This window comes from Mya arenaria, chromosome 15 (genome assembly GCF_026914265.1).
Source record: "Mya arenaria isolate MELC-2E11 chromosome 15, ASM2691426v1".
NCBI classification, from domain to species: domain Eukaryota; kingdom Metazoa; phylum Mollusca; class Bivalvia; order Myida; family Myidae; genus Mya; species Mya arenaria.
In genome coordinates, this window is record NC_069136.1 from 52,810,190 (window position 1) to 52,837,407 (window position 27,218).

Genomic DNA, 27,218 nt, shown 5'->3' on the forward strand with positions numbered 1-27,218 from the left:
GTTTGTCTTGTTTATTCTCTATGGCCTTAGTTTAAACATTATGTATTGTACAACGATTGTGAAGAAAGCTATGATAGCTTATACTAAATCACTCTCGTTGGCACAATGTTGCATGAGAGTGTGGTCTTATGTTGTGGGGCAAACCGGAGTAGCTGGAGAAAACTCACTTTTCCGGCTTGGTGACCACTTACCAAACTCATGCGCCGAGGCCGGGAATCGGACCCTGGTCGCCTAGGTGAGAAGCGCTAGGGCCTTATTTTTTAATATAAAATGTGTCGGTGTGTGATTGATTGTCAAGTTTGTTACCACTCGATCACGGATTCGCCACAATATAAAAGAAGTATTTGTGATTATTATAGTTTCACCCCTCTCAATTAAAGGCCAGTCCGCTGGACGTACGAGGCATATTTATTGATGAACATCTTGACTCCCAAGTCCTATCCCATATCGGGGGCGCCTGGCAGGAGCATGTTTATGCTCAATATACGTGTTTTGGGTCATCTTGCTAAGAAAATAATGAGTATAAACAATCGGGCCTAAGATGTGCTCGTTTATAAGGTCGTATATGACGTCTGTGATTACATTAAGTGCATCGTGAATTATACGACCTTGTTTTTCTAACCTCGTACTTGACAATAATGACTTGAAAGAAATGATGAAGGTTGTTTTACATGCCGTACAGCAAATACTTCAATCTTCGACATACCTAAAACTGAACACGTTTCAAGGGGCACAATACAGGTTCACACTTGGTAGATACTGTAACGGTCATCTGTAGGCGGTGGATGTGCGTAATGTAACGGTCCGCTGTAGGCGGCGGATGTAAGTAATGTAACGGTCCTCTGTAGGCGGCGGATGTGCGTAATGTAACGGTCCTCTGTAGGCGGCGGATGTGCGTAATGTAACGGTCCGCTGTAGGCGGCGGATGTGCGTAATGTAACGGTCCGCTGTAGGCGGCGGATGTGCGTAATGTAACGGTCCGCTGTAGGCGGCGGATGTGCGTAATGTAACGGTCCTCTGTAGGCGGCGGATGTGCGTAATGTAACGGTCCTCTGTAGGCGGCGGATGTGCGTAATGTAACGGTCCGCTGTAGGCGGCGGATGTGCGTAATGTAACGGTCCGTTGTAGGCGGCGGATGTGCGTAATGTAACGGTCCGCTGTAGGCGGCGGATGTGCGTAATGTAACGGTCCGTTGTAGGCGGCGGATGTGCGTAATGTAACGGTCATCTGTAGGTGGCGGATGTGCGTAATGTAACGGTCCGTTGTAGGCGGCGGATGTGCGTAATGTAACGGTCCTCTGTAGGCGGCGGATGTGCGTAATGTAACGGTCCTCTGTAGGCGGCGGATGTGCGTAATGTAACGGTCCGCTGTAGGCGGCGGATGTGCGTAATGTAACGGTCCGCTGTAGGCGGCGGATGTGCGTAATGTAACGGTCCGCTGTAGGCGGCGGATGTGCGTAATGTAGAGGTCCGCTGTAGGCGGCGGATGTGCGTAATGTAACGGTCCTCTGTAGGCGGCGGAAGTGCGTAATGTAACGGTCCTCTGTAGGCGGCGGATGTGCGAAATGTAACGGTCCTCTGTAGGCGGCGGATGTGCGTAATGTAACGGTCCTCTGTAGGCGGCGGATGTGCGTAATGGAACAGTCCGCTGTAGGCGGCGGATGTGCGTAATGTAACGGTCCGCTGTAGGCGGCGGATGTGCATTCATAACATTCCGTTATAGACGGAAGTACATTCATAGTACGTATGTGTACTGTTTGGTATCATGCAAATGAGCGAATCCGGGGCTCTGTGTGGATTGAGAATTAACTGTATATAAAGACCAGCGAATCCCCTAAAGGTCGAGTATGCTTTTATTTGAAGGGATCTATTGGCCTCGCACGGTAATAATGGTGGAAGCGGTGGGATATTGACAATTGCCGAATGCTTACCCACGAGTTTCCCAGACTCGGGACGACTTTTCTCGGAGGGGAAAGTAATGTAACGGTCCGCTGTAGCCGGCGGATGTGCGTTCATAGCATTCCGTTTTAGACGGAAGTACATTCATAGTACGTATGTTTACTTGGTTGGTATTATGTAAATTAGCAAAGCCGGAGCTCTGTGTGGATTGAGAATTTACTGTATATTAAGACTAGCGGACCCCTTCAGGGTCGAGCATGCTTTCCGCTGAAGGGATCTGTTGGCCTTGTTTGACGTCGCAGGTTACAATACATACAATACACGTACCAAGTACATGGTAATCTAATGATCAAGACAAAAACTTATGATTAGTGCACAGATAACACAAGATTAGTCTTCATATATGGTCGGTTCAATTGATAGCTACGCGGCCTCAAATTACCCGTTTAAAAAAGCGCCAAAACATCGCTAATATTTTTCATCTGTAGACAAGTATTTTGTTTTTGTTTTGATGAGTTGAACATAATACTACATTTAAATGAATACGTTTCTTTTTGTTTATATATCAAGTGTGAACTTTATTGTCTCTTGAAGATATACAGAACTTCACTTGGCTATGCATCTTGCCAGAAACATTAAGCAATATCATATGAAGGTCCATAACTCGAACGGCTTAAATGATTTTTAAGATATGCGCACTGTTCGATTTATTGAAAAAACACACCAGCAAACAAGCATTGGCGTTCGCTCTGCGGCGCTCTTGTTTAATAAAGAAATCATATTGGGGATATTCATCACACCCAGCGATAGCTGTAGTTTGATTTCTTTGGTCATTTATCGAGTCCTGATTTACGCCGTATTAGTAACCTGATAAAAAAGTCCCTCGGATGATGAACAAGAAATTATGTTAAAGAATCTGGCCAGATCGTGAGCATTGTATTCAACAAACCAATCTTATGAAGAACCGAGCCAGTTCGCGAGCAATGTATTCAACAAGAAAATCTGGCGAAGAAGCTGACCAGATCGTGGGAAATGTATTCATCAAGCAGATGTTTTCGAAGAAGCTGGCCAGATCATTGCGGGCAAAGAAGTTGGCCAGAATATCTGGTCGGATCGCGGGCAATATATTTAACAAGCAAATCTGCTGGAGAATCAGGTCAGATTCCAGGCAATTTATTCAACCAGCAACTATGTTGAAGAATCTGATCAGATCGCGGCCAATGTATTCAACAAGCAAATATGTAAAAGAAGCTTGCCAGATCGATGGCAAAGTATCAACATGCACAGTTGTCGCAGAAGCTGGCCAGATCGTGAGCAATGAATTCAACAAGCAAATCAGCCAATTAATGTTTACTGTATACTAAAAAAGCGAGTCACACGAAACAAAAATGATTTTATTACTTGTGAATTATATTTGTTCATGATACTCGTTTTGTATGTTGCGTTTAATGATGACACCAATGATAATTATACTATATGAGTACAGATCATCAAACACTTTTGTGTTTTACCACCGAAACTCGATCCCGTGCATGCGATGAGGTGTCATGATCGTCATTTTGTATTTACAAAATGCTTGTTTGTGCGAAAGACTGCCTGTATGTGATCCAGATTGTTTTTCATAAGACTTTATTATACAATCCGATGTAACGAATATACATCGAGTTTAAAGAATGTTTGTCCATTTTGATGCGATACTTCTTTGATGTACTTCTTTGTTTTTTAATTCCACACGGTTAAACAATAACCACACCAGTTATTCACATGTACTTTCAAAGAACCAATAATTCCTCCAGCCTATGACAAATGATCCTAATGTTCCATATGGATGCCCGGCCTACATGACAGCGCAAAAAAATCGACATCAGCCCTGTGGAGGCTTCCTTTTCTTCTTCCCGCTTTTGGGACCTTGTGGAAGAGACGGGTTTCCAAAGGCGTAGGGCGTAATCTGTGACATTAGGGTGCGTCGGCGGCTCGCCTTCCTGTCGGCGTTCGTGGACGGTGCTGTCGTGGTGACGGTTTGGTAATTGGGGGTGAAATTGTCTTTGCTACCAGTTTTGCACAATTTAGAACTTTTATCATTGTCTTTGATAAATTTGTCTTTGTTATTTTCACTTTGAGCATTGGTGTTTCCCGCGCTACGGGTCCGGCGGTAGATTTGCGGCCCGTTTTCAATTTCTGAAACAAAAAGATGTAATCATAACCGATTGACAAATATCATTCGCTGATCCAAGGGGCGTGCACGGCTTCCCGATCCCTTAAAATTGTCCTAATGAACGTTTTTGTTTTTATTTCGGTAAGGCAACAAAATATGCTCAGAAAGGCGCGTACCGTTCTAGATTGCAATTTACCATGAATTCACCGGCCCATGTTTTGAGCCGTTATTTTTCGGTTATTGGGGAAGAGAGCGCATGTCATAGGTTGCTCCCCAAGGGCAACCCTTAAATCCGTACTAGAATCTTGAGATTGTTTATGAGAATAAAGAATGACTAAAGAATGACTTTTTAAAAGGCAATTGACATATTGCTTTACAAAGTACTCGCATAAAGAATCAATTATTCTTTTTAATGCAATAAGCATAGATTAACATACCTTTTTTAACAGTCTGAACTCCATTTTTGGGCCTTGGATGACTTGCAAGAACTTCGTAACGGAGATCCCTTCCTTAAATACATGTGTATTTTTTTAAATTAAACTGCACATTTTCAATTTCAACTGCACGTGCGTATTAAGCAAATACTTAGCGAAACATGCAGTAATCTTCATAAAATGATGTTGCAAACCATACTTCAGCAGTTGCCAGTATTTGTCATTAGACTAGCTTATCTCCTTTTTAAACATTAAATTTGTTTTTATTAAAATGTCAAAAAACATTTTGTTCTTGGTTTTATGAAAATTGGTTGCTTCGATCCGCAAAAAGAGTCGTTGTGTCATAAAGTATTTTTTGTTAGAATATATAGATAGTACACGTGCATACTTATGAAAAGAAAATAATTCAATAATTATTCACATTTTTGGCATCCTTTAGTTAGAAATTATACGATCTTTTTTATTTTTATTTTAAATAATTTGTGATTTTCAATCCAGTGCCGGTGCGGTCTTGCGAACGCAATGTTTTCATTCGCGTATTAGAAGTTCAACTGTATTCAACTATAGACTACGTATCACATCTAAACGGTTCAGACCGTATGTTAATATGACATTTTAAAAAAGGGGTGTTTACCTGGAATCACCGCACTGCACGCAATTTCCATCATACATAGTTCCGTCATAATTCTGAGTAAAAGAAATGCATGGCACTGCATGTCCGTTTCATATTGCATCAAAAAGTGAACACATGTCAAATTTCTAATCCCATGGCACCACTTAATTTGGTACACATGTAATTCTCTTTTTTTCAGAGTAAAATGATAATTGTGAAAACATTAGCACACAAAGCGATATCTAAGAAAAAACAAAACAAAACAATGACAGAATTGTGCTCTGACCAATAGAAATTGGTTAAATCTTTAAATGTCAAAAGTTGAACCAATCAGATTTAAGAACAATCGGATTGCTTTTTTCCAGACGCAAATGGCACCGTCTTATAAACGGCGATTAGAAATGACACAAATATCCTGCAAATTGTCTTCAACCATTATTTTCACAACATTAAGACTCTTGAAAGAACTATATTTAGCAGAAGTGTCTGCTATATCCAGATTCATTGAGAACTTTGGCATCAATATTTCTCAATTAGATATTCTTTCATCTTTGTCTCTTATACCTGATTACGTCCTCTTGCAGTAGCGACAACAATGCATTATATGTTTCGCCATAAGGCTTAAACGTATCATGGGTAAGCGAGTTTTATCATCGACAGTCGAGCCCTTGCAACTTGTAAATCGGGGTAGGGAGCAAGTGCGTGTCCGTGTTCGTGTGTGTGTGTGTGGGAGGGTGTGTGTGTGTGTGTGTGTGTAAAGCTTCATACACCATTAGGTCTTGTATCCAGGAGATACCCCTGAACTCTGCATACCATTTCTTTTCTCGCTGGGGACACTAGGGGGATGGCGGGCAGGAGTATTTGCGAATTCGACGTCAAATCACAGTTCCATCGTTGCTTTGTACGCGCTATTCCAAAGATTTGAAAACTGATTCAGAATTCAAGACGAATAAAAGTAAGCATCGATTGTGATTAATTATAGTATTTTGGGTATAAAATGATTGTTTTATTTCATGCACCGACTTTAAAACTACGACGAACAGGCAAAGTATTCAGAGATGTATTTGGTCGGTACCAGTATTATAACTTGATAAACTGTCTTATCTGGTAAACTGGTAAGATATCATGTCTCCCTTTTCTTTTTCTATTCTATGATTTCATTTCTCAATTGTATTCAGTATGATAAAGTTAATTTTCTTTTAGTTTAAATAATATCCAGGGGCGGATCCAAGAAATTGACTTTAAAGGGGTGTAACTTAGGAGAACAACCTTTGACATTCGATATGACATTCGCCCCCCCCCCTCAGAACCGGAATTGTCAATGGTTTAATATTGGCAGGGCGGTTTTGGATAAATCTCCCAAGAAAATATTAACAGTCCAAAATTGTGCATTTTGAGCGTATCATTTCTTTATTGACATAAAAAATAAACTTGGACGATGTAAGGGTAAACATGTTTGCAATATACATGCATGTAAATCGTAAACTAGAATTAGTGGACAACCCAATCCAATGAGAATGCAGTATTCTTAAAATTGGCCAATACATTTATTAAATAAAAATACCAGACAGCAGCTATTGATTGTACTCAGATAAATCAGTTAATATAAACAGTGCTAGTAGGTAGTTTACACACTATTATGTAGACCACTAAAACCTTATAGATAATAAGTATGTACTTAAACAAAACCAATGAGTATGCACCTACGTCGCATAAAATCATTTATTTTTGTAAGTACATTCTAAAATCCTTTAGCAATTACTTAAAACGTAAGCTAGAGCAAAACTTTAACCATTACTTCAAACTTAAGCTTAAGCAAAATGTTGAACTGTTATACAAATACAATGATGTTATGAGACAATTTATATTCGAGATCACACAATTGATGGAATGATTAGACGGTATCGCCCGTGCCTATAAATGAATGTCAACTTCAATGCTTATCTGTTGGAATGTCATTCTTTAGCAGTATGATGGAACATGACCTTATTGTCAACTAGTCGATGCTTTGAGTTTAAGTGTGGGAAATAATAATATCCATGCACCAAATTCATAAATACATGTACATGTATATTGATCAGACATGAAATTGAGATATTGATCAAGCTATTTGTTGGATCATTTAAGCCGTAACTTAACTTTTAAAATAATCATGATTTAAGTTATCTTATTCTAATCGTCAATACTTTTATTAGTTTACTAGTTTATCTCCTTAAAATATGATGCACTAATTAAAATTATTAAGATATTTAAAACTATGTACAAATCTGTTTCAACGCGCCACGCGTTCATATTATGAGTAATAAATAAAGCTCAACCGAATCATATTTATTTTAAACTATTTGAAATTATTATCATAATTATTTTTAAACCATATTAAAATTAATTATTGTCATATTTTAAAATAAATAAAGTACGCCTATGAATCATGGTGACCGACATTCGTTTATATGATAAGTTGATCAAAGTAGATTTGCAAAGGCAACATATCATTATATTGAAAATGAATCACACTAGGACATTTGTTAACAACTAGGTTTACTTTGTTGAAAAAAAAAACAAATCAAAAACTGGCACAGACTATGGACATTTAGTCCGCTGTGTGAGCCTTACCCAAATTACAAAACGTAGAAGGGGGCATATGCTACCTCAGGGATATGGGTGGGCCTAGCTTGGTGATGCTTTAACTTCAAATAGGGGTTTAACAACTACCAACTGCTCCCAGGGTGTCTATGGCAGAAACTATAGTTTCGCGTGAGCTTTCTCTACTAGGGGTTTGGTTGCATGTTTTCCCGTTGGCAGAGCGCTAGCTGTTCTTGTAAGAATACTACTATAATTACTTATTACTTTTTTAAGCTGCACTCTCACAAATTGACAGTTTTGACATTTTTTATTTTGTTTGTCTCAGAATCAGCGCATTTTGGCATCAATGCATTCAATAAGTCACATAAGATAACTCACAATAGAACATATCTCAATTGTTTGGTAAACTGCTTAAAAATTCATTTTTCTGAAAGCGTTCGTAAAGCTTTCAGCTATAAAACATCAATTTTCGAACGCAAATATGAAAACTGCGATCTGCTCTTTTAATATGCCAGCAGTCTTATATCACTGGTTTCAAAACATTGAAGCAAAAAATGGCTCATTCCAAGACAAAAAGGTTGTTAAAACAATCAATCTGTGAGGGTGCAGCTTTAAACGAATTATTTCATGTTAATCTTGCAATTCAGCAGGCCAACCAGGCCAGGTGAGGTTCGACCTCTAATTTAATATCTGTGCCAAAATCGTATCATCCCCTACAATGTATCGGTGTTAGGACTATGAGTTATCATTAATCATCTAGATTGAGTCATTGTTTATTTGATGGCACTGTTAAATAGTTATTGAAAACTTAATCGCTATAAATTAACATGATATCATCAATTCTTGGTTAAACGCCTGCCATATTTCAACAATTTAAGCGGCAAATGTGGAAAATCGGCATTATTCGATGATATAAAAATGACCAATCAGCAGTTTTTGTACATCACTCGGTAAAATCCGTACTGTAACGAAACATTCCGGAAACTAACGAATATTGACGTTTAGAAGTCGGGTACTTAAAGCCGAGCGTTCTAGTAACCAAAGGAATACAAGATCGACACAGAGAGGGATAGACGTGATTATTTCAGTGTTCATTTTAGCTTGATAAAACATCAGTCAACATGAGAGAAATTGTACACATGCAAGCCGGACAATGCGGCAACCAGATTGGTGCTAAGGTAAGTGTGAAATCAATGTGCATGTGTGTAGTTCATACTCTTAATTCCATCTCACTCTTCCCATATGTTTGAATAATGTTTACGTTGGATACTTTTGTAGTTAAAATATCTTAATATAATAATGCATGGGCATGCCTATGTTCCCATTACCGCCAAGGGTTTGCCTAAGGTGCCTGGGTTTTGATGATGCTGCTGCTGCTGATGATGATGGTGGTGGCGGTAGTTGTAGTGGCGGCGGCGGTGATGATGATGATGATGATGATGATGATGATGATGATGATGATGATGCACCGAATATGTTTAAAGTTATCATCGAGACGGTGGATCGTTAGCTGTCCATCTATTTGTAATGGCGAAGTGGTATAGTGTTCGCCTCGCAACCCAAAAGGTTGTGGGTTAAGGTCCCGTCTTTGGGCATTTCTCGATCAAGACCTCTCGAAATGGACATCGGTACTTCAAACTCAAACGTAAAATTCATGTTTGCTTATATCTACCTCAATCGAGCACAAATAAATCAGTATCAACATTAGACAATCAATTTATTATGCATGCGATGAACATGAGATATCTCTGTCCTGATATGGTAATCAACACTGTAAAATAGCATGCGATTTGTAAATTTGTGAAATATAATTGTAATGTTTCAGTTTTGCAAATCGTCATAACAAAAGCTATCCGTCTTTCTATTGAACATTAGCTTTGGTAGATTGAAGTCAAAATGTTTAATACAAATATCAAAGCAGTCAATTGTGGAAATGCATGAATATGCTCTTTGTTTCATGTTACCACAAGTAGAAATTTGTATAAATATTTGAATAGCAACAAATCCTGAACAATTACTTCGGGAATTAACGATGAGCTGAATGCACCAAATACAGTATTGCATTGCTAATATTAAAGCGTTAAATTATATAAGAAATTTGTATCTATTCTATTTCGCTTACTATGACAATCAAAAACAGAGGTATACTTACAGTCGAACACCGTTGGCTCGAACCCGCTTGGCTCGAATTCCTCGTTGGATCGAACTATATTTAAAGGACATATTTCTTTAAACTTAAGGTAAACAATCCCGCTTGGCTCGAACTTTCCGAGCCTCGAGGTATTTTCGACGTTCCCTTGGAGTTCGAGTCAACGGGGTTCGACTGTAATTATGTTTCAAGCTATAGTACAAAAAGTGAAGCATGGCGAGAGAGTTAATTTTTGTTTCGTTACTCTTACTCGCCGATGCAATGTTTTGCTATTTTTGAAAAAAAGAAGAGTAAAAATCCAACTTGAAAACAATCGCTATCCTTCTGAGCTTGATAACGGTTGAAAAAAAGTGTGATTGAATATTTTTTCGTTCGGTCGTCCATCGGCTGTTAAAGCTATTTTAACGATATTAAAATGACCAGTAATTTGGCAATTACAGAATGATGATAATTCCTCAATGATGTTTAAATACCAATATATTCGACTTTAAAACTTGATCGAATCGTAAAACAGACTGGTACAATTTTTTTGTCCCTCTCCCTGCGGTAAATATTGTTTGGACATCTGAGTTACAAAAATCTCCATGCAGTTGCAAGGCCACGCTAAATTAAAGTTATGTTCCACAGATTTTTGCCAAAAATTATTGGAGCGAGCGAGCGATTTTTTTTACAATTTTGTCATTTTTTTCATAAAAATCGAAGCGAGCAAAGTGCGATTTTCATCCTATTCTAGTAATCAATATAAAGGAGAAAGATTGTGTAACACAATTGCGCTTTAACCCATTTGTTCTATCCTGAACATAATCTCTGTTGGACAATGGAAAAATGTTCCAATATTTACTATTAACTCAATTGTTGCGGTAGGTCCGCGGAACGAAACATCAATTTGGTGTGGCCTAAGTAGACTTCTCAACTGTCAAGCCATCGACAAATAGCGCCAATAATCGGACAAAACACTTCCATTATCAGCAATCTTATATGGCACATGCCCAAATTTGATGACTATCGATATGTTCATCGCAATGATTTAATAAGCATTAATTTAATTCTTTGTTTGTATTTGAATTACAATTTTACTCCAATTATGACGAGAACTCATTTAATATTTAATATTTTGAACTTTATTACACTATATTTTTTAGAAAAGTTCCTTAAGTTTTAGTATAACTCTGCAATAATTTACAATACACTGTGTATTCATTCCTTAATTAAAACTCATGTTCTCTGTTATTTCCTGACACTTATAGAAATGCATCTAATGGTATTGATGGAATTTGGGCTAAATAATCTACATATGAAGGTCACACCATCTGATCCGTGGTTTGAGCCTTTCATTTCGTGTCCGATCTTCTTTGTTAAAAACTGGACTGATCCAAGGTCAAGGTCATGACGTAGATTGTATGTTGTTTGTCTGGTACCCCGCTTACTGATATTCCATACAGTGCATAGCGATAGTGTAAGGGAAAGGAATTCCAGACTAGTATGTTGTGTTCACTCAGGGTTTACAGTGTTTAATGATATCGGTGGGACTTGGATCACATATGTTCATTATAGATGGTAGCGAGCAGAACCAAAGTTGACCAAGCTGGCCTACACACACTTGAATGTAATTTGAGTACACTGGCACACAAAACAAAATAATATCATTGAAATAATAACTATTTTTGGTTATCTGCATGCACGTTTTTCTTCTAATTCCATTGCGCCGACTTGATGCTATGCATCAACTTTTTTCTTAAGTTGGGTGTACATATGCTCGAAGGACGTTATGGTTAATACTGTTACAATAGTTTAAGCCCGGAATTAAAGATATTCTGTTTTTCCCCCAAGCTAATCCTCCGATTAAAACTAAATTATAACAAAACTAGGGATGCAAGCGAATATTCGAATATTCGAATATTCGATCAACGTTTGGTATTCGAATGTCAAAATCGGTATTCGAATATTCGAGTTTTTAAATAAACAAAAAATAAACCTTTTTGCTACCACTGTCATGTTGTGTATAATTTTCGTTTCATTATAGATGGTAGCGAGCAGAACCAAAGTTGACCAAGCTGGCCTACACACACTTGAATGTAATTTGAGTACACTGGCACATAAGGTCCAAGTTTGCTCATCTACTGACCTGCATACTTTCCTCACTGATTTGGTTGCCTAAGATTTTGAACATTAGGTAGAAAAATTACACCCAAATCACTCGGTATACATGTAAACTTCGCGAGGCCGCCATATTGGATTTTGCTAGTTGGAGTTTGTCTGTTTGCGTGGTCACGTGACGAGTGGATGGAGCTACTCGGGGAACACGTCGTGTCAGTTGACTTGTACCCTCTTTCTCCATTGTAATAACGATTCCACAATAACGGAGTGCTTGGGGAAACTAACAATCATAATGTTTAGGAACGATACTGTAGCATTTTACATTTAAATTGCCTATAGAAAAATATCGTTTTTCTTGTAATTTGCAGTTCTGGGAAGTGATCTCAGACGAGCACGGCATTGACCCCACGGGCACATACCATGGGGACTCCGACCTCCAGCTCGAGAGAATCAACGTCTACTACAATGAAGCCACAGGTACAAATATGTGTCTGCAAAGTGGATTCTTTAGATTAAAACCTCCCTTTTCTGAAAACGTTAGAAACATTATTGTACATGCTATCTTCACCATATAATTATGGTCGTATATTTTAGTTTTGTTATTTGTTTCTAACTATTTAGGCTTTTTACTAAAACGATACTAATCCGATTATCACACAAAACTCGAAGAACACTCTTGACCAACCGGACCGATATCAGGTTCCGACCCTTAAGTGCAGGTCAATTCTCTCAAAGCATTTTTATATCCGTGTTTCAGGAGGCAAATATGTACCAAGAGCTGTGTTGGTCGACCTCGAGCCCGGCACAATGGACTCCGTAAGGTCTGGTCCCTTCGGTCAAATCTTCCGGCCAGACAACTTCGTGTTCGGACAGAGCGGGGCCGGTAACAACTGGGCCAAAGGTCATTACACAGAGGGCGCTGAGCTCGTCGACTCCGTTCTAGACGTTGTCCGCAAGGAAGCTGAGAGCTGCGACTGCCTACAGGGATTCCAGCTGACACACTCCCTCGGTGGTGGCACTGGGTCCGGTATGGGAACACTCCTTATATCCAAGATCCGTGAAGAATATCCCGACAGAATCATGAACACATTCTCCGTCGTACCATCACCAAAGGTACGTACATGTATTTAGTACAATCAAATTAAAATTAAAATGATATCCGTATATTTGTTAGAATTAGACCGATTGTAAAACACTTTAGGCATTCGAATTCCATAAGGGAATGAACTAGTTTAATGATGCTTTTGTTTTATTTTTAAGGTGTCGGACACCGTGGTGGAGCCGTACAATGCAACACTGTCCGTTCACCAGCTGGTCGAGAACACCGACGAGACCTACTGCATCGATAACGAGGCTCTGTACGACATCTGCTTCAGGACCCTGAAACTGACCACTCCAACATATGGTGACCTGAACCATCTTGTATCTGCCACCATGTCCGGTGTCACTACCTGTCTTCGATTCCCCGGTCAGCTGAACGCCGATCTGCGTAAACTGGCCGTCAACATGGTGCCCTTCCCGCGTCTCCACTTCTTCATGCCCGGGTTCGCTCCTCTTACCTCCCGCGGCAGCCAGCAGTACAGGGCTCTTACAGTCCCCGAGCTCACACAGCAGATGTTCGACGCCAAGAACATGATGGCCGCCTGCGACCCGCGTCACGGCAGGTACCTCACCGTCGCCGTATTGTTCCGTGGACGTATGTCCATGAAGGAGGTCGACGAACAGTTGTTGAACGTCCAGAACAAGAACAGCAGCTACTTCGTTGAATGGATCCCAAACAACGTGAAGACCGCCGTCTGTGACATCCCTCCCCGTGGTCTCAAGATGTCCGGTACCTTCATCGGCAACAGCACCGCCATCCAGGAGCTGTTCAAACGTATCTCCGAGCAGTTCACCGCCATGTTCAGGCGCAAGGCTTTCCTCCACTGGTACACTGGCGAGGGCATGGACGAGATGGAATTCACCGAGGCGGAGTCGAACATGAACGACCTGGTGTCCGAGTACCAGCAGTACCAGGACGCCACCTCCGAGGAGGAAGGAGAGTTCGACGAAGAGGAGGGTGAGGGAGAGGAGGCATAAACTGCTCATGAATAACACAATTTTACAACAGTCTTATCAATGACCATGACATAATAACACTGAATCGTATGTAAACATATATTTACACCGTGTATGTCTTAATAGTTATGAAAATCAATTACTAGTTAGCTCATGGCCTAAAATTTCCTGTACCTTTGTGCAATAAGAAATATGTGTAACTAAAAAAACAATGAAATACACGGAACATAAGTACATGAAATGAATAAATTCTTGATAAATACAAATGTTTGTTGATAACTTATTATTATTTGCTAAGAAGTAAATCCTCCATTTCATTGCCTTGGAAAAATAATGTTACTCTACTATTTTTGGCCGTCCAGCTACGCCAAACTTTCAAAAAATCAGAGGGGCAAGCCCTGTACCCAAACATTTTACGAATACCCAGTTTAGAGGCATAATGTTCAGGCCTTAGAGACACTGAACGTTAGACTCGCAACACAAACTAGTCCATTACCATATTAAGAAAAGTTGGGCTGCTAAAAGGTCATCTGGAACAATGAATGGAATAAATTAGGTTCACGTGCGTTGGAGTTTGCTTCGTGGGATTGAGTCTCAGTCAGACAACAGCCTGATACAGTTGAAACGTCAACGTTTGCTTGGGGTCTCACAATAATTGTTTTGAGGTGTTTCAGATTAAAAATATAAGGCATATATTAGGCTGTCACAGGGGCAGGGTGTGTGATCATGCCACACCGCTATAGCCACGTCCCCATTGTCATTTCTAGTAAAGGCAAACATGTACCTAGTTTTATAATGAGAAGGAAACTGTAACCGTAATTAGTGTTTGCCCTACATTGTCAGCCAATCATTGGCGCTAGATTTTTAAAGTATTCAGTTTCTTATTTGCGAAGAATCGTTACTTATTTTTGAAGACGATTCAGGATTAAGTAAATTGCTATAACTGCGCATTCGCATATAGCCACGACTAATGTTTGCATATGCAAAGGCGCAATTTCAGTGTCAACAATGACGTCACAATATATGAAATTGATTGACAAGTGTTTTTGACAGACGCACGGCTTAATTTTAAAGCTGATGCAATTTGGGAGGGGGCTAACACTTAATTGTTTAGAAATTATTAAGTAATTTCTTCGTGTATAAGAAACCACGGTCGCTTCGCTGCGTCCCGATTCCTTAGGTTACTTATTAACGAAAAAATAACTTACAAACTACAAGAATGTCATAAGTAAGCGCGACGGACTCGTCCATAATTGACCAAACTTTCCATGTTCAAGCGCCATAACTATGTCAAATCTAAACCAAACTCTTATTAAGACGTATAGTACGTAGGTCATGTTGATCATGATTTACATGACAATGATCATGATAAGCGAGATAATACATTTTCATTGTTGAAAATTTGTGTGATATTTGCGGGTAGCCCGATGCTGGATCAAAGTCGTGTCTTGGGATTTTCTGATCCTGTTTGCACCTGTTTAAGCTGACTCTTCTTCGGTCGCGCCACTGACTTTGGGTCACCGTTCTCCAACAGCTATATCGTAAAGGCATTAAATTAAAAGAAACATACGCACATATTAAACTTAAGAAATATCTTAGAGGTAATATTTAAAAAAAACTCGCTTGTACAACACCTCATATCGCATTTACCTACCTCATCTCACATGTAAATCACCTCATCACACATTCACATCACCTTATTTCGCTTGTACATCAACTCATCTCGCATGTACATCACCTCATCTCGTATGTAAATCACCTCATTTCGCATTCACAACACCTAATTTCGCTTATACATCACTTCATCTCGCATGTGTATCACATCATCTCACATGTACCTACCTCATCTCGTTTGTAAATCATCACTCGCATGTACATACCTCATTTCTTTTGTACATTACCTCATCTCGCATGTACCTACCTCCACTCGCCTTAACATCAGCTCATCTCGCTTGTACATCACCTCATCTCGCATGTACATATCTTATCGCGCATGAACCTACCTCATCTCGTATGTACTAACCACATCTTGCTGATACATCACCTCATCGCGTATGTACAAACCTCATCTCACTTGTACATCACCTCATCCTTCATATACTTACCTAATCTCGCATGTGCCTATCTCATCTCGCCTGTACTTACCTCATCTCGCATATACCTACCTCATCTGGCATGTAACTATCTCATCTCGCATATACCTACCTCATCTCGCATGTACCTATCTCATCTCGCATATACCTACCTCATCTCGCATGTACCTATGATGATATCTCATCTCGCATGTACCTACCTAATCTCGCATGTACATCACCTCATATCGCTTGTACATCACATCATCTCGCATATACCTACCTCATCTGGCATGTACCTACCTCATCGCGCATGAACCTACCTCATCTCGCATGTACCTACCTCATCTCGCATGTACCTACCCCATCTCGCATGTACCTACCTCATATCGCATGTACCTATCTCATATAACATATACCTACCTCATCTCACATGAACCTACCTCATTTCGCATGTACCTACGTCATCTCGCATGTACCTACCTCATCTAACATTTACCTACCTCATCTAGTATGTACCTACCTCATCTTGAATGTACATCCCATCATCACTTACTTCCTCTTAAGCTTTCACCTGCCATAGGTATTACGTTGAACTATTCAACGTTTGGAAAGGAGAAATGAACAACTTATAACCCTTACCCATCTGTCGGCATATCAACAAATTGAAATAAGCCGTAAAAGGACTAGGCCGCGACCCTTTAATGGGTCGGAATATCAAAAACAAAAGTGAGTCGAAAAAGACCGCGCCGATATTGTAATTCGGCCGAGTTGACTCGACTCTGTTTACGTCAGGAAATATGGCAACATGTATGGCCATCTCATTTGAAGAAACTTTCAAATGTAGTTTATTATTTGAAATTTCATGAAAATGATTTATTAACGATTCGATTATGATTATTTTTGATAAAAAAACATACGTGCCAATTACAGTATGTAAATTGCGAACTACTTGCAACGGACTTTAAAGTAAACCGATTTCTGACATTGTAAACCGTCCATATACATCCGAGGTTGTTTTCGATAAAAAATGGCCGAGGAGTTCCGAATGCTACTGGTGGTTGAATTTATTGTGTGGTTGAGTTGTGTTCAAATGACCCTATAACCCCGTGAGGTTCAGCTTATCTTGTGTTATAGCCTTGTCAGTCCAAATATAGGGATGCCACAGACAGGAACATGTGCCTTATGTAATGGTAAGGACTAAATTACTAGCTAGTACTGGTGTTCTGGTGTCTTGAGGACAATAAGGCCATCCTCAGCATGCTACGACGATATACCGAGTGTAATTCGAGGATGTCAATCCAAATATATATATTATTCCAATTTCAGCGTCCCTGCATTTCAAATGACAAGTGCAAAATAAACCACGGTACACATGTTTCACTAATTAGATCAATGTTGGAGTTATTTCCTCCGAAATAGCGTTTACTTTTCAGCTCATTCTTACGGGGGGCAAATTACTATCTTTGCAATCTTAACATTATTTACTTTGTCTTAAAGCTGCACTCTCACAGATTGAACATTTTGAAACCTTTTTCATTATTTTTTTTGTCTTCGAACGAACGATATCATGTGAACATGCATAGAAACAAGCCATATAAGACTGCCGCAAGTGACAACAATTTAGACCGCAGATTTTTATATAAGTTAAAAAATGATGTTTTATGCATTATTCTTTAACCGTTAGTAACGCTTTTAGCCATAACTCACTAATAATCGGACGGGAATATGATACCTGCGATCTGATCTTTTGTCAGCAGTCCTTTATCACTAGATTGCAAAAATTGGCTTATCCCAATACAAAAAAATAAAAAAAATAAAAAGTTTTCAAACCGTTGAATCTGTGAGATTTCAACTTTAACAAAGGACTAAATCGTAGCCTTTTTGTCCTTAATGGAAACATGAGATCAATGAACGCCAACTATCTGAGCGTTTTCTAGGTCAACAAAAGTTCAATTTAATGTCTAACCATCCTAGTTCGTATCAAACTATGATAACACAACCTACATGGCTGTAAAAGGTCATGCGTCGAATGGAGATGTGTTTGAAATGACATACACATTTTATTTAAGAGTTCCCCATTAAGAGTCATAATCCTTAGAACATCTATATCAGCAGAATTAAGTAAGAATTTGATCTCATCAAGCTTTGGCATTATATGTTGAATACTTAACTGACAACATGCAATCCTCTTTTAACGAACTTATTTTTTTATTGAAGTCTGTTTTGTTTTCCAAATCACATTTATTGTGCAAGGAGAGCCTTGCGTATCAGTTGAATTCTTCAAAGTGTTACATGCATCCTTGTCATATTGACTTACAGAATCGATTTCAACAATGCCGTTGCACTCACTGCATAACTTTCCTAAGTAATGCAATGTGTATTTCATGCTTTCCGATGAAATCATGAGTTTATAAGAAAAATGGTTATCCCGTTTTTTAAACGTTTTCTTGATCCTGAAGCTGTATGTTCGAACGTTTGCTTTCATGCCAAACAGATTAAAGACGAAAAACAACTGTTCGAACATAAATATAATGTTATATCATCGTTCAAATGTATTTTGAACTGTTTGTCGTTGTAATAAGTAATACGAACTTCCCGGGAAATTCACACAATAATTTACAGATTTACTGATTTGTTTACCCCACCCACGCCTCAAAATTTGTCAACAAATAGCGTGGTCCTCATCATTACCTCGAAATCGATCGGTCTTCAAGTAAAACAGACTGGTCTCTGACAGTAAGATGGCTGAATATCCATGTATCATGAAACACTCTTAAACTATAAAAAATGTTATGTATCCAATGATTTTCCGCATTTTTTTGCCAACACATTCGACCTTTCAATTGTTCATTCAATAAATGGCGGCGTAGCAATTTGGTTATGTATTCATACCACGCTTAAAAGAAAAAATGTTTACGTTATTTTTGGCACATGGATCCACTTATAAAACTTCATTGATCATAAAATCTTTGCACTAAAACGAGCGAATAATTAACTATAAAACAGAATATCACAGGACTCTTTCTCAACAAACCGGAAATAGAAAATTGACAGCTATAATATTGCATCAGGGTCGCCCAACTGGTAACGACGTAATTAACACCCTTTTCAAAAAAGGCGGTAATTAAGAAAATAAATTAAAATTCTATAAAATCGGAAAGTAAGTATAAAACCCCCAGAAAATTTGTTTATTTCAGTGAAATATCGTATTTTATTCCACTCGTGATCATAGAAAAACTATGACACTCCGGAAATAAAATACGATCTTACACTAAAATAAACAAATATCCTCCATGTATTTGTAAAATTTCAAATATTTTGTACAGTTTGTAAATGTCTGTCGTTAAGTTCCTAGCGGAAATATTATTAAGTACTCCAAAGTAGATGCTTTTACACAAAGTTACATGCTGTTACACAACGTCATGCTGCAAAACAGTTGCGGGAGAGAGAACCCATAACATAATGTCATGTTGTTTTCTAAATTGCTGAACTATCTAAGAGACTGGGAAAACCCTTTGGCCTGTTTTACACATGGTTATCTGTATTCAAACCAAAGGACACCAGCCGGTTTGCATGCGCATGGATATAAGAACTTCTTTTTATTAATCTAGAATGTAGGTTTTTATTGATTTTGATTAGCATCAAATATACTTTTTCTAGAAACCATTTTGGAAGAGTAAAAGGCTAAATGTTATTGTTCTTGCTATGGAAACGTATATAACTGGTCTTTAAACTTTTTAATACTGACACATTGTGTAATATGACTGGTGTCTTTCTTGTGATTAAAAGTTTTTGCTTCTGGACTTGTTTTGTTAACAGAAATTATTAGCTCGTATTAGTTGAAAGGGATATAAAGGTACATGATGACGAAGAAAATGTTACTTGTTGGATTTTAACCCCAACTGAGCGTCCCTGGTTTAGCCCTTAATAACAAACTATTCGTCTGTTTTCGAAAAAAAAATGTACAGGTGTTGCGATACAGGTATTGGACGTATAACATTATTCCGTCAAATAGACTAGATAAGTCATATCAAGAGTAAAGTCAGTTAAAATTGCCTTTATTAGTTTTTATAAATCATTATAAAAAAACAAGATTGCAATACGTGTTCTGTATGGCATAATTAGCTACCGATCGTTGGGAGACCATGTGGAAACAATCTCATTGTCAGGCGAATAAAGTACTGTTCCCACTCATGAAGGCTCACCATATTGTCCTCTGCAATTAAAAAAATCCACATATAATTTCAACATGTTAGATATCTAGTCCTGCTATTGGGGTACTGACATCTAGGGCCATGGGGTCATTTTCCATCTTAAACAACCTGGTATGTATGTGGACGATTTACAATGTCAGAAATCTTTACATTTAGTACGCTGCCAGGAGATCGAGTAGTAATTTCAATTTAGCAGTCGAGCCTAAGGACATTACTCTTTTGAATCTTATTTTTAATTTATTATGCAAAAAATGCTATTCACTGGGAATCAATTTGAACTAAGTTATACAAAGTACACATTTAAACAGCACAATTAATATTAATAATACTATCTCTTATTTTACGAACTACGTTTAATAGCATAGATCCGAGGTTTCGATGGGAAATGGCCGAGGTGCTCCGATTGTTTTGAGGTATGTATTGCTTGCAGAAATTTTAATTTGTATTCATCTATACTCTCATTCGCATAAGGCATATTATATCTATCTTACAATTTACACCACATCATTCATCATGCTCAACACATTGAGTTGGCATTTATAAAAACAAGGTTCAAGTAGTGCGTTTGTTTGGGAAGAGACGTAAAACCTGTCCTAGAAAAACGCATATACATATTCACGGCTATTAAACGCCAGGTTCACCACTTATTTGTGGTGCAAAGAGAGTGAGCTGTCGATACTAACGTGGTGCAGCTATGCCTTGTGTTTACTTCTACACAATCGAGTATGGTTTATATTTCATTTGATCATTTTATTAAACGGACATATTCGAAAATAGGAGGATCTTGTACCGGGTAAGAACAATTTTATTGCAAGTCATCAACGATTTCGTTTCAATATTGTGCGGACTGTGGTGCCAGGAGTCCCCCCCCCCCCGAATCGGACCTGTGCATATTTTGAGATCTGCTTAAAAACACCTTGAGATCATTATGTCGTATTCAAATATAACCATTATGTATAGAACTTACGCCGGAACACAACAACAATAATAAGTACTTCTTAAATAGGAAAAATGCACATATTTATACAAGTGTAGGCCCTGTTGCTCTGGTGCTAACGTTGTCGAGTAGTGTTGGAGATATAGAGTATGTTTTTCGCCCGAAGACACAAATATTTAACGCTTTTGGAACGAAAAAATAATAAAGGATTCTATATTTATAAAACATTACTATGCCTGGTATGACCACCAGTTGCGGAAACAAAACTCTACGCGACCTACAAGGTATTTCGAAAACAGAAGGCCTGCTGCAGACACTTTTACCATAAAACTATCTCTCTCATAACCTAAGTCATCGAAACAACGACTGATGTATCGGAATGTTTGGGTAGGGGCTATATAAAAGGCTTTTCTTAGAACACAACCTTCATTGGTCCGCCCGGTTAGCTCAATCGGTAGAGCGTTGGACTGTGAATCGGATAACCCTGGTTCGATTCCGGGCGGACTAGGTTACTTCTGTTGTGATTAGTTATGAAATCCTTTCTACGACTATTCGCACTGTACCACTGCCCCTGGCATGTACAGAAGTTGTCAGTTAGTTGCAGAGGTGAAGGCACCTAGTACTGGTTAACCGCCTGATAGTCTGCCCAGGATAGGTGTGCGGTGGTTGAACTGTCACTCTGGGACCCTTCAATGTGCTCACGCTGGGACCCGGAGTATAAACTACTAACACCACCACAACCTTCATTTTCGGCCAATGAAATTGATGATAGGCAATCATTCAGGATTAAAGTTTGAACAGCAAATGAAAATGATCCATTCGTCTTATCCCATATATGGCGAGTTTAGTAACCAGAACGGCAGAAACTCATTTTAGCCGACATTTGGCTTATATTGTCGTCATTTGTTAAGTATTAGTACTACAATTGTCCCGGTATCGCGTCAAATACGTAATAGTTGATTAATAATTTATGTTACATGTATGATTATACTAATGAGTAGTTTGTTTCTCTGAGTTCAAATATTCAATTTGATTAAGGTCCACGTATTGAGTAATTTGTTGTGACAACATCACTTTATGAAAGTGTAATCAATTACCTAACGATTACACGTAATCAGGAAATAGCATAATAACTGACTATTCACGAATAAATGGGAATATGTAAACGATTGCTCCTGGTTATGATTACTGCTACAATTTTCCCATGTTTGAAATGTTTTACATACTATTGTCGTCAATGGCATGAAATTCTTCAGACATATCTGCGACATCGAGACACTTGTCGCCATCGTGGTCATAATGGCTGAACAGGTATGCGGCAACAGGGCAGCTGTGGACTTGCGTGTATTCTTCTAAGGTCACACATGTGTCGTCTGCAACATCAAAGGCACAAACTATATCATCATGATTTATTATAAGAAATGTTCTTGGTCTACATAAAAGCTTCACAATACATATGGACAGCCATTGAAAGTGTAACTGGAAATTATAATAATTTGCACACTGAATTATGCACATGCTGGTGAGATCCGCAGCATTTCAGGTTTGTACGGAAAAAACCCTCATCTCTCTTAAAAGAGCGTTGTTGATAAAAAAACCTTAACTATCCATACGTTTTTTACATACTGTCTCTCCGTTTCCCGCTAAGCGATGTCGATACAACCCCTCATCTATACATACTTTTATTGACATACTGTCTCCCGATTAGCGATGATGATACAACCCCTCAACTCTACATACTTTTATTGACACACTGTCTCCCGTTTAGCGATGATAATACAACCCCTCAACTATACATATTTTTATAATTTTATTGACATACTTTAATTGACATACTGTCTCCTCCTTTCCCGTTAAGCGATGTTGATACAACCCCTCAACTATTCATACTTTTATTGACATACTGTCTCCTCCTTTCCCGTTAAGCGATGTTGATACAACCCCTCAACTATTCATAATTTTATTGACATACTTTAATTGACATACTGTCTCCTCCTTTCCCGTTAAGCGATGTTGGTACAACCCCTCAACTATTCATACTTTTATTGACATACTTTTATTTATTGACATACTGTCCCCCTCCTTTCCCGTTTAGCGATGTTGAGACAACCCCTGTACTATACAGACTTCTTACTGTTGAGATCGTCCTTGTATACCGTGGCGTCCCATTCGTTTTCCTCCACCTCGCCGTTATGGGGTGTGTGATCGTAAATGGCAAAGCTCATGTCAAAATAATGCCTCATAGTACTAGTATTAAAGTGAGGTTGTCTGAAAAGGAAATCAAGTTTCAATGTATAAGAATCCATAATAGGAAAATTCAATCATTAATTAGCAGTTATTGAAATAATGTTGGAAGTGCCTTACATTGAAAAGTACTGTTATGTAACCTCGAAGTTAATCACATTACTCGAATTAGTGTTAAAACAGTTTTTAAATTTTTAATTAATCAACATCAACTTTTAAATACGACATGAATCTATTATTTCGGTGATATAAAACCAATATATTTTCAATCATGTAAAAAATACAATGCACATGCGCCCCAGACATACCCAATGTGAAAGACTTGCTTAAACTGATGATCGCTGGCATCGTGTATACTTCATGTAGTTTGAAGTTTATGCAACCCAATGCATTTAAATAGTTTATCGACAACAGTCGAAACCCGCTGGCTCGAGCCCTCAGGGACCGGCCAAAATAATTCGAATCTCGAGAAATTCGATCCGAGTGGGTATGGTTACATTCAGTGAAGCAAAATCGTTCCTTAATATCAAGTTCGATCCAAACGAGTTCAAGCCAGCGGGATTGGACTGTTTTTGAATAAAAAACGAAGCTGTGGCTCATGACAGTAAAAAGGAAATAAAAAATATTTTCGCACAAAACAATTCTTATTGGTAAACATAATTTTAGAGACCCCTTTCCGCTCAGAAAATGAGTGTTTTTTAATCAAAGAGTTTAGAGGGTGGGCGAACAATTGATACCGGCGAAAAAAAGTGGTTCCTAACCAGTTCTACGACTATTTGTATCCATTACCTAGTATGAGCACGTGTTCATGTTCCCATAGCCAATATAACATTGAACTACGTAAGTTTATTTTCATTATTATGTTATACCACATTTGTTTGATAGTGAGTCTGATAATGCTTATTAGTTAAGTTAATTCTTTTAATTATACATACAGTCGAAATATGTTGGCTCGATATCCAAAGTTCCGGTCATAATACTTCGAGGCTCGCGAATATCGAGCCATGCGGAAATGCTTACATAGTGTAAAAAAAACGAATTCGAGCCAACAAGGAAATCGAGGCAATCGATTTTGAGCAAACGGGTTTCGAGTGTAATGGTTTCAATCATGTTTTAACAAATGCGATGGCAGTATTTTTTACTGTAAATGTTTGCAAATAATCGGTGCGAATATTCAAACGACTTACGCGTTTGCCATGGCTACACAGCAGCAAAGTAGGCCGAACACAAGCATGGCGTTATGTCTGGAACATGATCACAATAACATGAGTTTGCCTCATTCGGAACTCTCCGGCAGTTTTCCATTGAAAACAACCTCGGATGTATGCCGGTACATCGGTGAGATGTGTATATTGAATCATTTAATATTTAACTTATTTCTGATAGTAAGTCAAAACGACCATAAGACTTATTTTCAATATTCCGTTTAAAATAGTGTTCAGGCTAAAGTAAATTATATATTTTTTGTACAAAACTTTCAAGTATTTACTGAATTGCTGGTTAAATTCTCGTGTGTGATGCGTCCAAATGGCTTGATAACTCCTAAATGTTCGCCTTATCTTCCAATGGACCCTGGTGAGTCTTTAAACAGGGCATTCGGAACTCCTTGGCCATTTTTATCAGCAAACAACATCGGATGTATGCCGGTACATCAGTAGAAGCAGTTCGTAAATTTTTGAATGATATCATTAATTAAATGTAGTGTTTTAGCTTGTATTTGTTGATCTAAGTTTAAAAAGATTACCAGTGAAGTGTATTATTGCAAACATTAAGATTTCAAATGTTAAGTCATTAGGTTTAACTGCAAAATTAAATCACTATGCGATCTACTTGCAGAGGACTTAAAATGTACTGATTTCTGACATTATAAACCGTCCATATACATCCGAGGTTGTTTTCGATAAAAAATGGCCGCGGAGCTCCGAACGAAGACAGGGCTGTATGGGGCAGGTCACGAACAAGAACATGTGCCTTTGACTCATTTATGTAACCATCACGACCTAATTAGATTTTGGTCTCGACCTTTCAATGTACATTATATGGCTGAGTTTGAACGTGTTCTATGTTCACTGTATTTTTCATATACGATTGTACTAGATTTGTATTATCATTGTATATGTATTTGGGGTCTTAAAGCTGCACTCTTACAGATTAAAGGTTTCTTTTTCTTTTTTGTGTTGGAACCAGCCAAATTTTGCGAATATCCATGTAAACCAGTTATACAAGACTGTTGACAAAACAATAGATCGCAGATTTTTATATTTAAGTTCAAAAATTGATGTTGTATGCCCTTTTCTTAAACGGTTTAAGCCATTAAACATTAATTTTCGAACGGAAAATTAATATGAAAATCTACGATCTGATTTCTTGTCAGCAATCTTACATATAAGATATTTACGCAAAAATTTTCCCTTTCCAAGACAAAAAAATGAAAAGTTGTAAAAATGGTAAATCTGTGGGAGTGCAGATTGAAGAAAAATTTGGGTATCCCCGGCATTCTAACTTGTTCCACTTAGCGGGATTCGAGCGAGTCTATTAAGATAGGAATCATATTATCACAATTTCAGTGTCAATGAATTGAAACTCTTATTACAATAGTAACATTTTAAAAGAAGGAAATTTCACACGCTGGAACATTCCTAGCAAGCTTAAAGTTATTAAAGAAAACACGAATCTGCAAAATCTTCATAAATGGAAGCACTGAAAGTTTAGTCATGTAAGGGCGCTGTATTCAACCTTATATTTTGTATAAGGAATTCATCATCAAAACAAGATGGCAAGTTCTCTTCAAAGTATTGCCATTATATTCACGGTTTAAATAAAATCCAAGCAATTCATTGAGTCTTTCTGCCCAATTAGCTGTTGAAAACATTTTTACACTTTACGAATCTTCTTAAACACATCACCATAAAATCGGGATGAGCAAAACTATTAGCAATCAGCGATTTCAGACTAGTACGGTACTTTGTTATACTATTATAATGACCATTAACACATTTTTAGAACGTTTTCCTTAATTTATGATATCTTAAATCCTGTTTAAGAAATGTTTCCGTCATACGTTTACTGCGAGAGGGGAATTTTTTGACATCTGTACATATTTATGCGAATCTTATCAACTACGCAATTAAAACGCCATATGATGGTGAACTAGGAACATCTCCATCTAAAGAAGGGTAATTTATAATTTTGAAATTAAAATCACCACGTTTATCATTAAGATTGATATTCAATATATCTTCCTTAACTTCGAACTGAGATCTAAATAGTATGCTTTTAAATTGGATGTTTTAGATTCATAAAGTTAAAAGTACATGAAACGTAAATTCAATACGTTGTTATAATGCTTATCAGTTATCAGTTTTGGCAGAAAAGATTTTGTTTTGTAAACCAAAGTAATGGATCATTTGCTGTTGGTTGAATTCATTTTGTGGCTGAACAGTGTTTTTTGAAATGACATATTCATTTTATTCAGGAGTTCCCAATTAAGACTCATGCAAAGTTTCAGCAAAATAATCCATTTTTCCCACGCGTCGAAGAGGGGAACTTCACGGCGAGGTACCGATTCTCCCTGATTCAGCCCTTTATTATTTCAGCTCAGAACTGATTTTAAGCTCGTTTGTGTTTTCGAAAAAAGTGTATTATTAGCATCAAAGAGATTAGATAAGTCAAATCAAGAGTCAAGTCAGTTTAAATTATCTATATTGATTATCAAATAATAATCAAAAACAAAATTGCAATACACGTTCCGTATGGCATAA

General features: G+C 38.0%; 2 protein-coding genes across 2 annotated transcripts; one reads left to right on the forward strand and one right to left on the reverse strand.

Moving 5' to 3' along the window:
- The first annotated feature begins 8,703 nt into the window (after window positions 1-8,703).
- On the forward strand, window positions 8,704-14,253 carry LOC128219595 (tubulin beta chain-like). The gene is made up of 4 exons (XM_052927426.1): window positions 8,704-8,861; window positions 12,298-12,406; window positions 12,687-13,042; window positions 13,190-14,253. Exons 1-4 carry the CDS (start codon window positions 8,805-8,807, stop codon window positions 14,006-14,008), a joined length of 1,341 nt encoding a protein of 446 aa, XP_052783386.1. The 5' UTR covers window positions 8,704-8,804; the 3' UTR covers window positions 14,009-14,253.
- A 5,930-nt stretch (window positions 14,254-20,183) lies between these two features.
- Window positions 20,184-23,456, reverse strand: LOC128219476 (uncharacterized). The gene is made up of 3 exons (XM_052927287.1): window positions 23,348-23,456; window positions 22,440-22,586; window positions 20,184-20,278 (listed from the first exon to the last, which is right to left on the reverse strand). Exons 1-3 carry the CDS (start codon window positions 23,454-23,456, stop codon window positions 20,184-20,186), a joined length of 351 nt encoding a protein of 116 aa, XP_052783247.1.
- Window positions 23,457-27,218: the final 3,762 nt, after the last annotated feature.

What these genes read in the sequence shown, in the direction of transcription:
- LOC128219595 (XM_052927426.1), top strand. Translation starts at nt 8,805, where the DNA reads ATGAGAGAAATTGTACACATGCAAGCCGGACAATGCGGCAACCAGATT. An exon ending in GCAACCAGATTGGTGCTAAG is followed by an intron (nt 8,862 to 12,297) that starts GTAAGTGTGAAA and finishes TGTAATTTGCAG; the next exon opens with TTCTGGGAAGTGATCTCAGA. An exon ending in CTACTACAATGAAGCCACAG is followed by an intron (nt 12,407 to 12,686) that starts GTACAAATATGT and finishes TCCGTGTTTCAG; the next exon opens with GAGGCAAATATGTACCAAGA.
- LOC128219476 (XM_052927287.1), bottom strand. Translation starts at nt 23,456, where the DNA reads ATGAGGCATTATTTTGACATGAGCTTTGCCATTTACGATCACACACCC. An exon ending in ATACAAGGACGATCTCAACA is followed by an intron (nt 22,587 to 23,347) that starts GTAAGAAGTCTG and finishes TTGATGTTGCAG; the next exon opens with ACGACACATGTGTGACCTTA. An exon ending in TCATGCCATTGACGACAATA is followed by an intron (nt 20,279 to 22,439) that starts GTATGTAAAACA and finishes TTTTAATTGCAG; the next exon opens with AGGACAATATGGTGAGCCTT.